Source organism: Lolium perenne, chromosome 3 (assembly GCF_019359855.2).
Source record: "Lolium perenne isolate Kyuss_39 chromosome 3, Kyuss_2.0, whole genome shotgun sequence".
Taxonomy (NCBI): Eukaryota; Viridiplantae; Streptophyta; class Magnoliopsida; order Poales; family Poaceae; genus Lolium; species Lolium perenne.
This window is the reverse complement of record NC_067246.2, coordinates 88072970-88086094: the sequence shown is the minus strand read 5'-3', so window position 1 is coordinate 88086094 and position 13125 is coordinate 88072970. Positions and strand designations below refer to the sequence as shown.

Genomic DNA, 13125 nt, shown 5'->3' with positions numbered 1-13125 from the left:
TCCTATGAAACAAAGTAGCCACATACAACAACAAAGATCACAAAAGAAAAAGAAAACCCTATCTTGATCGTTTGTACAACTTGGGTTCATCCTCTCAACATTTGTCATGCAACACGACCATTTTTTGACAATTCCATGAAATTATAGACCAACGGGTGCGAAGAGCTCTACCCTTTCACTCAATTCCACGTTTTGTTGTATGTATTGAAATACTCCTTCACCCCAGTCCTATAGCTGTACCTCACTTGGTCGGTGCACACATGCCGCATCCATGACCACATGCTTCCATGTTGTACAAAGCAAAATGTATTCCTCCATGGTGTAGTTTCTTGATCCCCCCCTCGATCCATCCACAAAACCCTCAGCCTCACCTTCGCCCTCACCTTCAAAATCCAATTCCTTATGACCATCTTGATGCTCATATTCTTCTGAAGGTGCATCTTGAGACCATTGTGCTTGTGAACATATTGAACCCATGTTCATACTTAACAAAAATGTTTCATCATCGACATTACATCGCATCAAATTAAACAAGGATCAAACATACATTTCACATCATTTATTTTCATATACGTAATTGGAAACAATAAGAGAAACAAACCCATACCTTGCGGACATGTGTGAACACATTGTGGGCAGCTGGCGGTGGCGGCAAGGGAGGCGGCAGTGCCTGCGATTGGCCGATAGCCTAGTTGACATTCTTTGCCGGAGGTTTGCCGCGTGGCTTGAATCTTACATTTCCCTTCTTCGTCTGATGCAAACGCCGCCCGCTTCTCGTCAGTCTTTCCCTGCCTCCTCGTCTTCGGGGTGGTACCGGCAGGGAGGATAATGCCTATGCATACACTGGTGAGGGATCGGGCCCTGGCGGCGCGAACATCTAGGCACAGACGACAATGGTGTTAGAGTTGAAGGCGACGATGGCTAGGGTGGTTGTCTGCGCGGTGGAACTGCTCTGGCGGTAGTTGCGGGGCCGGAAGAGAATAGCGGGATGGGCTGAGTGCTGAAACCAGATTTCACCAGTGGTGGTGGATCTGGACGCCCTTTTCCCTGTCCAAAAAAATACCGCACCCCTCTCATCCTTTGCGATTGTTTGGTCTAGCGCCACAACGCCCTTTTCCTAGCAATTGGTCAGCTCTTGTACCATCGGCTTCCTTTTCCTCCCTTGTTTCTCCCTTATTACTTTCTCCTCCTCGCCCCTTTCCCACTTCTAATGTTTATGCACAAATAATAACTACATCCCGCCCATGGCACTTACCATCATAATCATATAAGTGACCTTTCAAATGATTTGCAACTTTTCCATGACACACAACCACTGCAACTTTCTGAAACGGGTGATGCACAATATGAGAGCTTGTTATACTATTTTCGTCATATAAAACATGTCGGAGATTTATCTAAATTTTAGTTTACAACTTTTCTACGACACACAACCACTCGTGATCCACAATATGAGAGATTGTTATACTCTCTTCGTCACATGAAACATGTCGAAGATTTGTCTAAATTTATTTGGGATGTAGAGGGTATTAGATGTAAAATGTGCTTTTGTGACATGGCCTCAAGTTTTATTTCATCTGCAACATACATTCGTTGTGATTTTTTATATAAGATAGTGTTAAAATGCTAGTAATCGCGATTGTCTCACTATTAAAAATCATTGCATAGAAGATGAATGGGCGTTAATACTCTACACCATATGTACACATAAGATAAGACCCTCTTATCAGTTATCACACACTCTACTTAGTACTTACCCTAGCTACGTGCAACGCAACGAAAATACTGCATGATGGGCTGTGATCAGTTCTTCATTTCCATCATTGCATACCTGCTTCACATGGAGCCGGGTCCACAAAATCTCATTCTTGTAAGCTCACATTGCTTCATTATTAATTGTATGTACTTTTTGAAACAAAATTGCTGGACCATGATGCCACTGCACCATGTCACACCTTTGTTCGATGTGGAGGCTCCAAATCTGGAGATTTGAGGCATTGATTAGCATGTTAGATGTCATTAGCACCGTCACCAGCTGATTGGGCCTGCAATACGCACATGTTGGATGACATTTGCTGGTGTGACTCATCAGTCATACCCAAATACGAAATGTCTACGTTTCCATTTGCTGGTGTAAACGAACCGTTCCTACTTTAAACAAGTTGCCATTAGGTCCCCCCCCCCCCCCCCCAAAAAAAGAACCCCGCATCACTTTCGCCGGAGGTAGCGCTGGCGAAGTTGCATGTGCCCTGCCGAAGGTGGCAATATGTCTTTTTTCTCCTATGGCGGCTCTCCTCCTTGACCTTCAAAAGTGTGGGGAGCCCGTTCGTGGTGGCGGGGCAGGCCTTGGAGCGGGTAGCTGGGGCGGCCATGGTGCAGCGCGACGGCTAGCAAGAAGGTGGATGAGGCTGCGAGGGGAGTGGAGCGCGGTGGGAGATGCATGATGCAGGGGTTAGCCTAAGTAGGCCCGAAGAGCTGTGGGTGTGATGTGGGCTTGCGGCTGGCGTGTTGCTCGCCTGGCGCTTGCTTGGATGGCCGACGGCGCTGCCCTGGTCCTCAGTTCCATTGCAATCAGAGGGCAGTCTGTGTGGCGGTGAGTGGGGCATGACAGGGCAACATCGGTGTGAGGGTCCCTAGGAAGGACGGAGGCTCAGGCGAGAGTAGTGGGTTGAGGGGTACCTCCTCCCTCGACCGGCGTGCTCCAGAAGTGGGAGATGATGTCAGGGCGGCAACCCCGAAGCAGCGGCAGTGGCTTGGCCACGACCTATGTAGCAACCCCGAAAGGTGGCTTCGACCGGGGGTGGTAAGTGGTGGCGGCCTTAATCTTCTATGTACCAATTGCCCTATGAGGGGGGGGGGGGGGGGGGGGGGGGGCGTCGCTCTGCATGGTTGTGGGTGTTTCTCTAGTTCTGGTGTTGCGTGGACGACGAGATCATCAACTCAACATGTTCTACTTGAGGTAATGTGATGGTCAATCTAGCTGCTACATCGAGGCAGGTGCTCCGATCTAGTGTGGCACTCGAGATGTGTGGGTGGCCGACTGGGTAACGAGGGTTGCGCGACAATTGGGTCGTCCAGCGTTGCGGTAGGGTGTGGCCCATGAGCTAGTGGCGTGTGTTTGTTGCGTCGGGTAGATGTGAACACCGGCCTTCTCGCTTGTGTATTTTTCAATCCATTTATTTAAATCGAATAATGTATAGTTTGTATGGGTTAAATCTGGGATTCTTTAAACTGGATCAGTTTCTCTTGTCTAATCAGATAATGTAGGAAATTGAAACGGTGGCTATGTATTCCTTTCTTTTCGATCGTGTACGGCAACATGTGTATCCGCAAATCTGCGTGAAGATTTAAGCAAAGTACAGTATAATGATTGGCTTGAGAATTCTTCAACTTGGTATGGTATGAGGTATGGTGGCCGCGTCTCTTTTTACTTGGCCACGGCGGCTTCGCCGTCAGCCGCTGCGGCCGTGGCGGCTGCAGGCGCCTTGGCCTTACCGTCGTCGTCTTTCCGGAAGGCGGAGACGGGGAAGGTCCTGCCGAGTCCCGTGGGGGTCTTGAAGGTGATCTTGGATGGGTCGTCCTTGTCGATGTACATGTCGCAAAGCGTGACCCAGATGAGGATCTCCTTGCTCTTGACCCCGGTCATGCGCTTCATCTTCCTGTCCTCGACGACGGCGGTGACCTCGGCGGCGTACGAGACCTGGCGGCCGATCTGCTTGAAGGTGTGCGTGAGGGCCTTCTTCTGGCGCAGCCACACGAAGCCGGTGGCGCGGTTGTAGCCCACCTCCTCAATGTCGGCCAGCGGGAGGAGGCCCAGCGGCATGTTGGTCTCCGCCAGCAGCTCCACCGCCTTCTCCGCGCACAGCGCCGCGCCGTGGAACACCTCCGCGCCCTCCCTGTTCTTCTCGATCGCCTGGGAACCCATCTCGGCTCGACGGAGATTGCTGGGGCGTGTTTGCTGGGGCTTGTTTTGGTCTTGGACTCTTGGGGGATCTGGTTGCTGCTGTGGGATTGAGGAGAGGGGAGGAGAGGATTTTATAGGGGGCAAGCTTTTCGTTCCGGGGATGGATTCCGTGCCATCGCCGAGCTAGGAGGATGGGGATTTAAGGCGAGGGTTTATTATTCGTGGCGGTTGGGTCTTCCTAGGCCCGCCTCGGTCCCAGGTCTCCGGCCAGTTTTGAATTTTGCTTTTGTTCGAATTTTGAATTTGTTCAAATTTTTGAATTTTTCGAATAAAAATAGAAAAGAAACAAAAAGGCAGGAAGTGAAAAACCGGAGGGGTGTGTCGTTCGGATTCCTTTGAGATCCTATGACAGAAAGGTTCTTCGGGCGAACATGTGCCTAGCCTAGTAGCCAACCGCTTCAGCGGCGCCTCCCTCGCTCCCGCTAAGAGCGGGGAATAGGACCTCCCGTTGCAGGTGGGTGGTTTGCGTGATGTGTCAAATCGTGCAGGTTAGCCCACGGGGTACCACTTACCGGACGTCGATTTTGGTCTATTTGTTGTGGTCTGTGGATACAGAAGAATCCACGTTCTTTCGTGGTTGCCAGCAGCCTCAATAGCCACAAACCGTAAAAAAATCAACTAAAACAAAACACAAACATAATTTACGTATTATAGGGCTCAAAGTCCACGGTTTTATAGGGAAAAAAAAATGGATAATGGCGTGCAAGTCGGCATCTTCTAGTCCTCCTCGCCGAGGTCAATGAAGAATTGGAGCGGTGGCCGCACGTTGGTTACCAGGGCGGTAGCCATTTTGGTGCTGGCGGCGCCGGCGCCGCCGAGACTTGCTACTGCAAGAGTTTGATGACCTCATGGAGGTCATCCCACTTGAGAGATCCTCCTTCCTGCAGAGCTTGATGGCACACACTATGGCCGCCTCGTCTGTGAGCTTTGCGCCCTGTACCGTCTCGTAGTCGAGGTCCTCGTCCTTCGGCGGGTCCTCGTCGGTGCCTTGGAAAAAGGGCTCGTGCGGAAATGGCAGTAGCCACGGCAGCGGCTCGACATAGGTTTTATAGGCGCCACCGGTACTGCGACCAGTCCATGTAGCCTGGTCGTGGGGTGGGATAGACGTATCCTGGCCACTCCTTGCCGCCTCGTCCTCCACCTTAATCGGAGCTACCCGAGACGCCCTATGCGGAGGCATCCGGGGCGCCAGCACTAGCTGCTCATGTGCCTTCTGCGACTCGTACTCAACGTCGTCGTCCTCGAAGCCTTCCAGTTGTACCTCGGTGCTCTGGCGCTGAGCATCATGCTTGTCCTCAAACCAACACTCCCAAAGTGGCGAGTCCATGGCGTATGCCGGGTCCCGCAACAGAACCGGCACCGGGAAGGCCATACGGGTAGGATCTTTGGAAGGTGATCTAGGCCGTCGGTGGGGATGGTGGGGACGGGCACCCTCGCCTAGTTCAGATGCCACCCATGAGGGAGGTTGACATCTGGCCACGGAAAAGGGCACGCCTGCTTCGGCGTACTAGCGGACCATCTCCACCTTAATGTACAAGCGCCGCTTTGAATGTGGTGGGCGAGGTGGCCGCTCCGCCATGGGTGCTTGTGCGCGGAAGAGCATGCAGCCGCCATTGCCGCGGCCGCCCGCCCCGGTCACCTCGTGGTAGTAGCGACCGGGGTGGAACCACCTACCGCCTACCTTCGCCATGGCAGAGGGCTTCGAGCGCGCTAGGGTTTGGGAAGCTTCCAGCGGTAGTGGACTACGAGGTGGCGACCAGGAACACATGGACCCGTCGTCTCCTTGACTTCCTCGTCACTGAAGCATAGGCCCGACGATTTATCGAGGGGATGCGACGGACGCATGTGCTATCCGCGGCCACGGCAAAGCTAACCCAAATTTAGGCTCAAAATGGCGAGGTAAACGAACAAAATCGGCCGCATAGTCCATTTACGGTTTTCTATTGAGCATCCAATTTAGACATCACGAACAACAAAGGACATAATGTGTCCATTTGCTGATTTTAGGGACGACTCTCAAGAGACGAAGGCGAAGGCGGACGGGACGGGAAAGGGGAAGTAGGATTATCTAGAGGGGTGCTGTATGGGGTTATTGTTTGGCTGTCCTTTTAGTTTGTGGTGAATTTTGTGAGTTAAATATGTTTGTAATATTTCACGCATAAGTGCATTTTAATATTCGTGCAAACTTTGGAATCTCGCGACGACTTAACTTTTTGGAGGACACACTTACAAAGACTAAGGGCCTGTTTGGTTCCTAGCCACACTTTGCCAAGCCAAAGTTTGGCAATTTGGCATGTGTTTGGTTCTTGCCACACTTTAGAGCTGCCACATTTCACTAATCATATAAACCACTTGTCATAGAGTGAATTTTTTGCCAACTTTTGCCACACTTTGTGGCTTCCAAAATCCTAGCCACACTTTTGTGGCTGCCACACTTGCAAAAGTTAGGCTTGACAAACTGTGGCTGGGAACCAAACATGCCAAGTACAATAGAGTCCAGTCAGCTGACTATAAGACATTAAATAATATATTTTAGATGAGTTGGAAGAGAGAGAAGATGAGAGAGAAGGGAGGTGGGCTACTATGCAATAGCCAGCTCTTGCACGTGCTCCTAGACACTTTGTGAGAGTGAAATGTGGGCCATATGTTAGTAAAGTACTTCATTAGTATAGTCAACTATTGTACATGTTAGCTATATGATGACTATAAATAACATGGTATCTTGTTATAGCCGGCAGTTGGCTGTACTATTGGAATTGCTCTAAATAAAAAAGTTGTTCTGGTGCGCCCATCGACCACACCCAATCAAGCGCTACAGTACTGACCAGAAGAGCGTACGCACAGCCATCATGCATGTTACGCGTCGATTTGTTGACGGTTGAACGCTACTCTCTCCAGCATCATCATCACACTAGTTGACGAAACAAAATGCACATTAACTCAGGGTAGCTGTGGTGGACAGGGTGTCCAAATAGGACACGTGACAGGTCCAGTCGCTTGCTAACACGTGACAAGAACCTAATTCCATTCGCTGGATCGCTATGTGTACCATATCCACGCGCCTTTTCGTCGAGGCGTCAAGTCAAGATATTGTCCACGCTGTTCGGCATCCTATCCTACCGAACTGGGGCTCTTGCCTCGGTAGTAAGGATTCGAGATGACAGTACATTTTTTAGTGATTATGTAGTTTCTTCGTGTTGAGGGGTCTTGCCCATAGACAAAGTCAGCATGTGTTGCACATTTCCTGGGCGTTTACAGTTTTCCGGAAAGACCCGTATCTATTTCATAAGTTCATATATTCAATATAACGAATATTAATCGTGATTCTTAGACCACCAAACGATTGGAGCCGCAGACGCGTGTTCGTTGCTCACTTAATTTCCGAAGCCAGCCTGATGTTGTTGGTGTAGTTGGAGAGCTAGTAACATCAGGCCCACTATTAGAGCAAGTATAATAAGATACGGTCAACTGGCTATAAAAAATAAAATATTATAAATTTGCTTAGTTGGAGGAGAGAGATTAGGAGAGAGAAGGAAAGTGAGCTCTTATCTAATAGTCAGCTCTAGCACGTGCTCCTAGGCACTATGTGAGACTAAAAGGTGAGTCATGTATTGTAAAAATATTACACTTTCATAGCTTACTATTGTACATGTTAGCTATAAATTGACTATAGATGATGTGGCAAATTGTTATAGCCGGCCGCCGGCTACACTATTGTTCTTGCTCTTAAATGGGCTAGTAATATCACACACTTTAAGGTATTTTAGCGACATGGCATAATAATAAATGAAAGAACAGAGGGAGGTGGTAACTAGGTATGTTACCATAACATGACACATCCCAAGATAAAATGAGTATACAAATTAATAAATGAGACTTTGCATGATACCATCTCTGAGTTACTTTCCACTATGAAGGTAATAACATAGACAAGTAATTTATGCATAACACCACTTTATGTTACTCCCCACTATGAGTAGCCTCCAAGGTATATATATATATATATATATATATATATATATATATATATTTATTATTTAAAGTAGGAAAAGAAAATGCTAGATGTACATAAGCGGCCTTTAGCAGTTACAAAATAAAGTCTAAAAGGACTAGCAAATCTTCAAAATCTTTCAACTCGTTCTTCTTCCAAAACATAATTTTATACTTTTTCTATGAAAGCTGTAGAAAAATATTACCAAGAGATGTTATCATAATTTTAATTTAACCGGTGATGCCAAGACTACGTACACAATCATGCGGCTATTAGAGTAATCAACCAACATATAAACATGAATACAGAGAAAAGGGAGACCGTTTCGTCCTGCCCGCTCTCGCGAGCGGCAGGGCAAAAATCTAACCTGCGCGCCATCGGCCCCTTACTCCCCTCCCCCTCCTCCTTCGCCGCCGCCAAAGGGGCGCAACCGGGCAAAGCTTGGCGGCGTTGGAGGTGGCGGGTGCCTTCTCCTCCTCATGCAGTGGTAGCGGCGCGGGCTGCGGCTTCCGGTGGGGGCGCGGCGCTGGGCGTTGGGCGTGGCAGCTTCGCGTGTCGGGCGTGCTCGTGACGGCAGTGGCTCCCCCCAAAATTGCAGTGACTTTGAGCGGCGCGAGCTCAGGTGCTCTGGCTGGTGGTGACTGGAATCACGCCAGGAGGGCCGGCTCAGCCTCTGCAGCTCAGATGGCCGACGATGGCGAGGGCCCCTAGGAGCGGGGCGGGCAGCAAGTCCACGGTTTTGCCGCATTGGCCCAGGGGGCTCGGCCCCCCTGTCGCGCTCACTCCTCTCCGCCCCCTAGATCTGGTGGTTCTGGCGGGCGTGCGTGTTGCGGAGTGTCGATATGGTTGGTCGTGTCCTCTTCGTCAGGGTGGCGTTGAGCCGATGGCCGGCGGGTGCTCGCAGATCCGAAGCCCTCATGGTGCTCTTCAGCTTGGCAACGCTTTGTGTTTGGACATCGGGGCGGCGGCCCTAGAAGGTGGGAGCTTTCTGGTGTATGGGCGCACCAGTGGCTCAGGTGCTGGCCGGTGCCACGGTTGTGAGGGCGGCGTGGTGTTCGGCGAGCAGTGTGTTGTGGCGGGGGTGCATGGGTCGTCTTGGCGGTGTCATGTTCCTTGTTTTGGAGGCCAAGCCGAGGGGAAACCCTCCCCCAATCCTTGGGCCGTTGCGTCGTCGTCTGTGGACGTCGTCTCCTTCTTGAAGGCGTCGTTGCGGTTCTCTCTGTCCTCCTTCGTGCTCCAGGTGAAAACCCAAGATCCTCGGATCAGGCGGTGGCGGCATTCTGGTGTTGTAATCTTCTTGAAGACACTATCTTGGAGCTCACAACATGCAGCTCTCCGGTGGTGGTGTGGCGGAGGTGCGTTATGCGGCGTTCGCTCTTTGCTTGTTGTCCTTCGGCAAGGCTTGCGTCATACTCTGCTTCTTCGTTGAGCTACCCTGGTGCTGCTTGTTGGTTTGTCAATGGCGGTGGTCGATGCCTGTTGGTGGCCGGCCCGCTGGTTGGCATTGCCTGCGATGGAGAGTTCTGTTGACAACGTGCGTGTTCGTTAGCTCATTTTTGGGTGAGCTCCGGCCCAACACTGTTGCGTAGTCCTTGTAAGAGGCGTGACTGTTGTTCGCGCTTCTGGGTGTAACCGTGTTGGTAGTTCGTGTGTGTGGATGTGTCTTGTAGCTGCGTTCAACACGTTGTATTTTATCGACGTTGAGGGCGTTATTAATTTAATCGTCAAACCTTTTAGCCATTGATCTAAAAATAAATACAGAGAAAATCGACCAAATTGGGTGGTCGAACCAACTCCCTAATCTCCTACCACGGTGACATGGTTAACACAGTTAACCCCGTACGTCCCCGTCCCCGCCCGTATCCATGGTAGTCCCTTCAAACTTTCAATAGGCTGGCACGGTTATCACAGTTAATCCCGGTTATTAAACGCCCGGAAAGCGACCGTAACCTGCACGACACGACTGGACACATCGCGCAACCCATCCACCGCAACGCCGCGAGGAAATAGCAGATAGCACTAGTGGAAAACGGGCCTTTTGCACCGGTTGGTAAGGGCTATATGCACCGGATGCCCAACCGGTGCAAACAATCCGGTGCAAAACCCTTTTGCACCGGTTCAGTTACGAACCGGTGCTAAAGGGTGCACCACGTGGCGGCTCAAGGGCGTCCGAGCGGGAGGACCTTTAGCACCGGTTCGTAATACGAACTGCCGCGGCAGAAAAACGTTCCAAAACGCTGCCGCGGCAGAAAAACACTTTTTTCGAATTATTTTCTACTCCATTTTTTTTCTTTTTTCAGAATTTCTAATATTTTAGTTATTTCACAAGTTTACTCTCTAACAACCTTATCTCTAGTCCAATTACTTACTCGTGCTCAAACTTCCCGCTCGGTCACCCATCCTCCCACTACTCTACCACTAGCACGCTTAACTTCCAAGTTCCTTTCCATCCCGCATCCAAGTGCTTCGCGCGCATGTATGTGATAGTAGTATCATATCAATCCTTTTAACATGTCGATCGATGTCATATTTCTTTATTGTTCGAATTTCAAATAATTATTTTAATAAACCAAAGTAATGTTGTAATAATAATCTTGAATAAATAAATAAACATTAACTTTATAATTTGTATTATTTTTAATTATTTTTAATTTTTTAATTTTTAATTTTTTTTTGCCAAACCTAAAAACCTAAAAATTTGAAAATCTTATAATTTGCTAAAAGTAATAGCAATCTTTATGCAGGATGCAATTATTAATTTTAATTTTAAAAAATAAAAAAAATCCTAAATTTCTGGAAAAAACTAAAATCTTCCTGCTTTCATATTTTCATTTGGAATTTTCAAAATCTAAAAATTAGCTAACCGGGTAAACCCCGGTGAATTCGGATGTAATTTTTTCCCACGATGATTTTGATATATTATACGTTTTTTTTCGACGTCCGATGCAAAAATTAATGCGGTTTTACCATTTTTCAAACATTTTTTGCAATTAATGTGAAAATTCAAATTTGTTAATTTTCCCTAATAGTAGGTTGCATAACATACATGAATCTCAAAAGATTTTATTTTTTGAATAATCTATCATTTTCTTTTCTATTTTACAGTGTTAAAAAAGGCGATCCACGGGGGGGTGGAGGTGCGTGGGGAGCAGAAAAACCTTTTGCACCGGTTCGTGTTACGAACCGGTGCAAAAGAGTTCGTGGCTGACGCCAACCCTTTTGCACCGGTTCGTAATACGAACCGGTGCAAAATGTCCCGCACGAACCGGTGCTAATGCCCCCTGGACGTGCAGACCGCACGAACCGGTGCTAATGACCCCTTTAGCACCGGTTCGTGCCAAATCCGGTGCAAAAGCACTTTCGAGGACAGGATAAAAGCCCTTGTTTCTACTAGTGTAGCACCACATGTTGGTGACATTTTTGCATAGAACTACAACATGGGTTTGTTTTTGCAGAGAACACCACATTTTGTTGTAATCACTTGCGCAAAACACATAACCCATTATTGAAAGCTTTAATTGACAATTAATCTTCATTGTCGGCTGAACTGGTATGTTCGGACTGGTTCCTCCATATACGAAGCGGAGGCGGCCACCCTTCACCACGGCCCCCGGTGATCGGCAACATCAGCACGTGAGGTGCCGCGCCAACGGTGGGGATGAGACCGACATCGGGGCCGGGGGAATCCATGGTCGGTGTCCTGGTGCTCTACTGCCGTGCCACCTTCATGTGTAGTGGCTGCTCGTCCACGGTGGTGGAGTAGCTGCTCACCCCCCTCCCCCACGAACTCGACAAACGAGAGACCATGTCCGGTCACATGCAATATAGCGCGCCAAACCATGTCATGCTGTCAAACGGGCTTCTTCCTGTCTAGGTCGCGGTAGGAATATGAGATGACATCTTGAGCAGTCGAAGCACCACATGTCCGCCTCACCAGCCGGTGCTGCCTTGCCTTGTGGTGCTTGCCGTGCTTGAGCAGCGACGACCTGAGGATGGTGAGCTCTCTGATAGGGATGGGTGAGTCAAGGAAAACACATCACATCTGAGACACCCCGCGCGACAGCATGACAAGCTCACTCCCGCCACGGGTGACGCGCCTAAGGACCATTCACCATCGCCACGTACAACACGACAGGCTATCCGCGAGCTCTCTATCAGCTCGACATGTGTGCGAGTCTTCGGGTCGCTGGGGACTTGGTGAGGTTGGCTACCTCCTCCTGGTATACTAGTTCGGTTGAATAAGGAGAGAAAATACCACATTAGGCTTCGCGACAACGGGCTATGCTGGTTAAATGGCTATTAAAGCTTTTAATGATTGGCTATGTGCTTTATGCAAGTGATTACAGCAAAATATGTTGTTCTATGCAAAGATGTTGGCAATTGAAGGAGCAACAAAGACTGATCTTATTAATGTGAAGAGTGGAAAAGAAACGGTGGTTGGTGATCTGTCTCACTGTATTCAAGATAAGCAAAATATTCTGTCGGCTTCTCCCTCGATAGTTCAGGAGAAGAAGAGACCTAAGAGGAATGGTGGAGGTGACAGTTCTGAACAACAAAAAACAGGATCGGCGGACTTCGACATGGAGTCCGACCGGGAGCAATGAAACTATTAAGCTATAACGGCCATGGCCTTCAAAAGGCTACGGCGATCACGGCGCTGGTAGATATACACAAGCGTCATGACCCAGATGTGATCTTTTTAATGGAGACACATCTTGATGAATTTCCGGCTGAGTGTTTGAGGAAAAGGTTGATGATGGATTACAAGGAAGTTGTGAAGAGTGATGGTAGAAAAGGGGGTCTGTTGTTACTTTGGAAGAAGGAGGTGGTGCTGTCACTACGATATAAGACAAATAACTATATAGATGTCTTTATCGGATGTGGTCAGGAAAATATCTGGCGGTTTACAGGCTTCTATGGGGAGCCGCGATGGTCTGAAAAACATTTATCCTGGGATCGAGTTAGAGAACTGAAGGCAGTAAACACAATGCCCTGGCTGCTTATGGGAGACATGAATGAGCCTGTATCCTTTTGAGAAAGAGGGAGGCAATGCTAGACCAGTTCAGTTTATGGAGGCGTTTCGCGATGTCATCTCGGAGTGTGGCCTGTCTGATCTTGGCTACTCGGGGGACAAATTTACTTGGCACAGAGGTGGGATCCGAGAGCGTCT

General features: G+C 48.9%; 1 protein-coding gene across 1 annotated transcript; it reads right to left on the bottom strand.

Annotated features, from left to right (window-relative positions):
* Positions 1-3262: 3262 nt before the first annotated feature.
* LOC127321275 (uncharacterized) lies at positions 3263-4067 on the bottom strand. The gene has a single exon (XM_051350308.2). The coding sequence runs from the start codon at positions 3923-3925 to the stop codon at positions 3428-3430; it is 498 nt and encodes a 165-aa protein (XP_051206268.1). The 5' UTR covers positions 3926-4067; the 3' UTR covers positions 3263-3427.
* Between the last annotated feature and the right edge of the window lie 9058 nt (positions 4068-13125).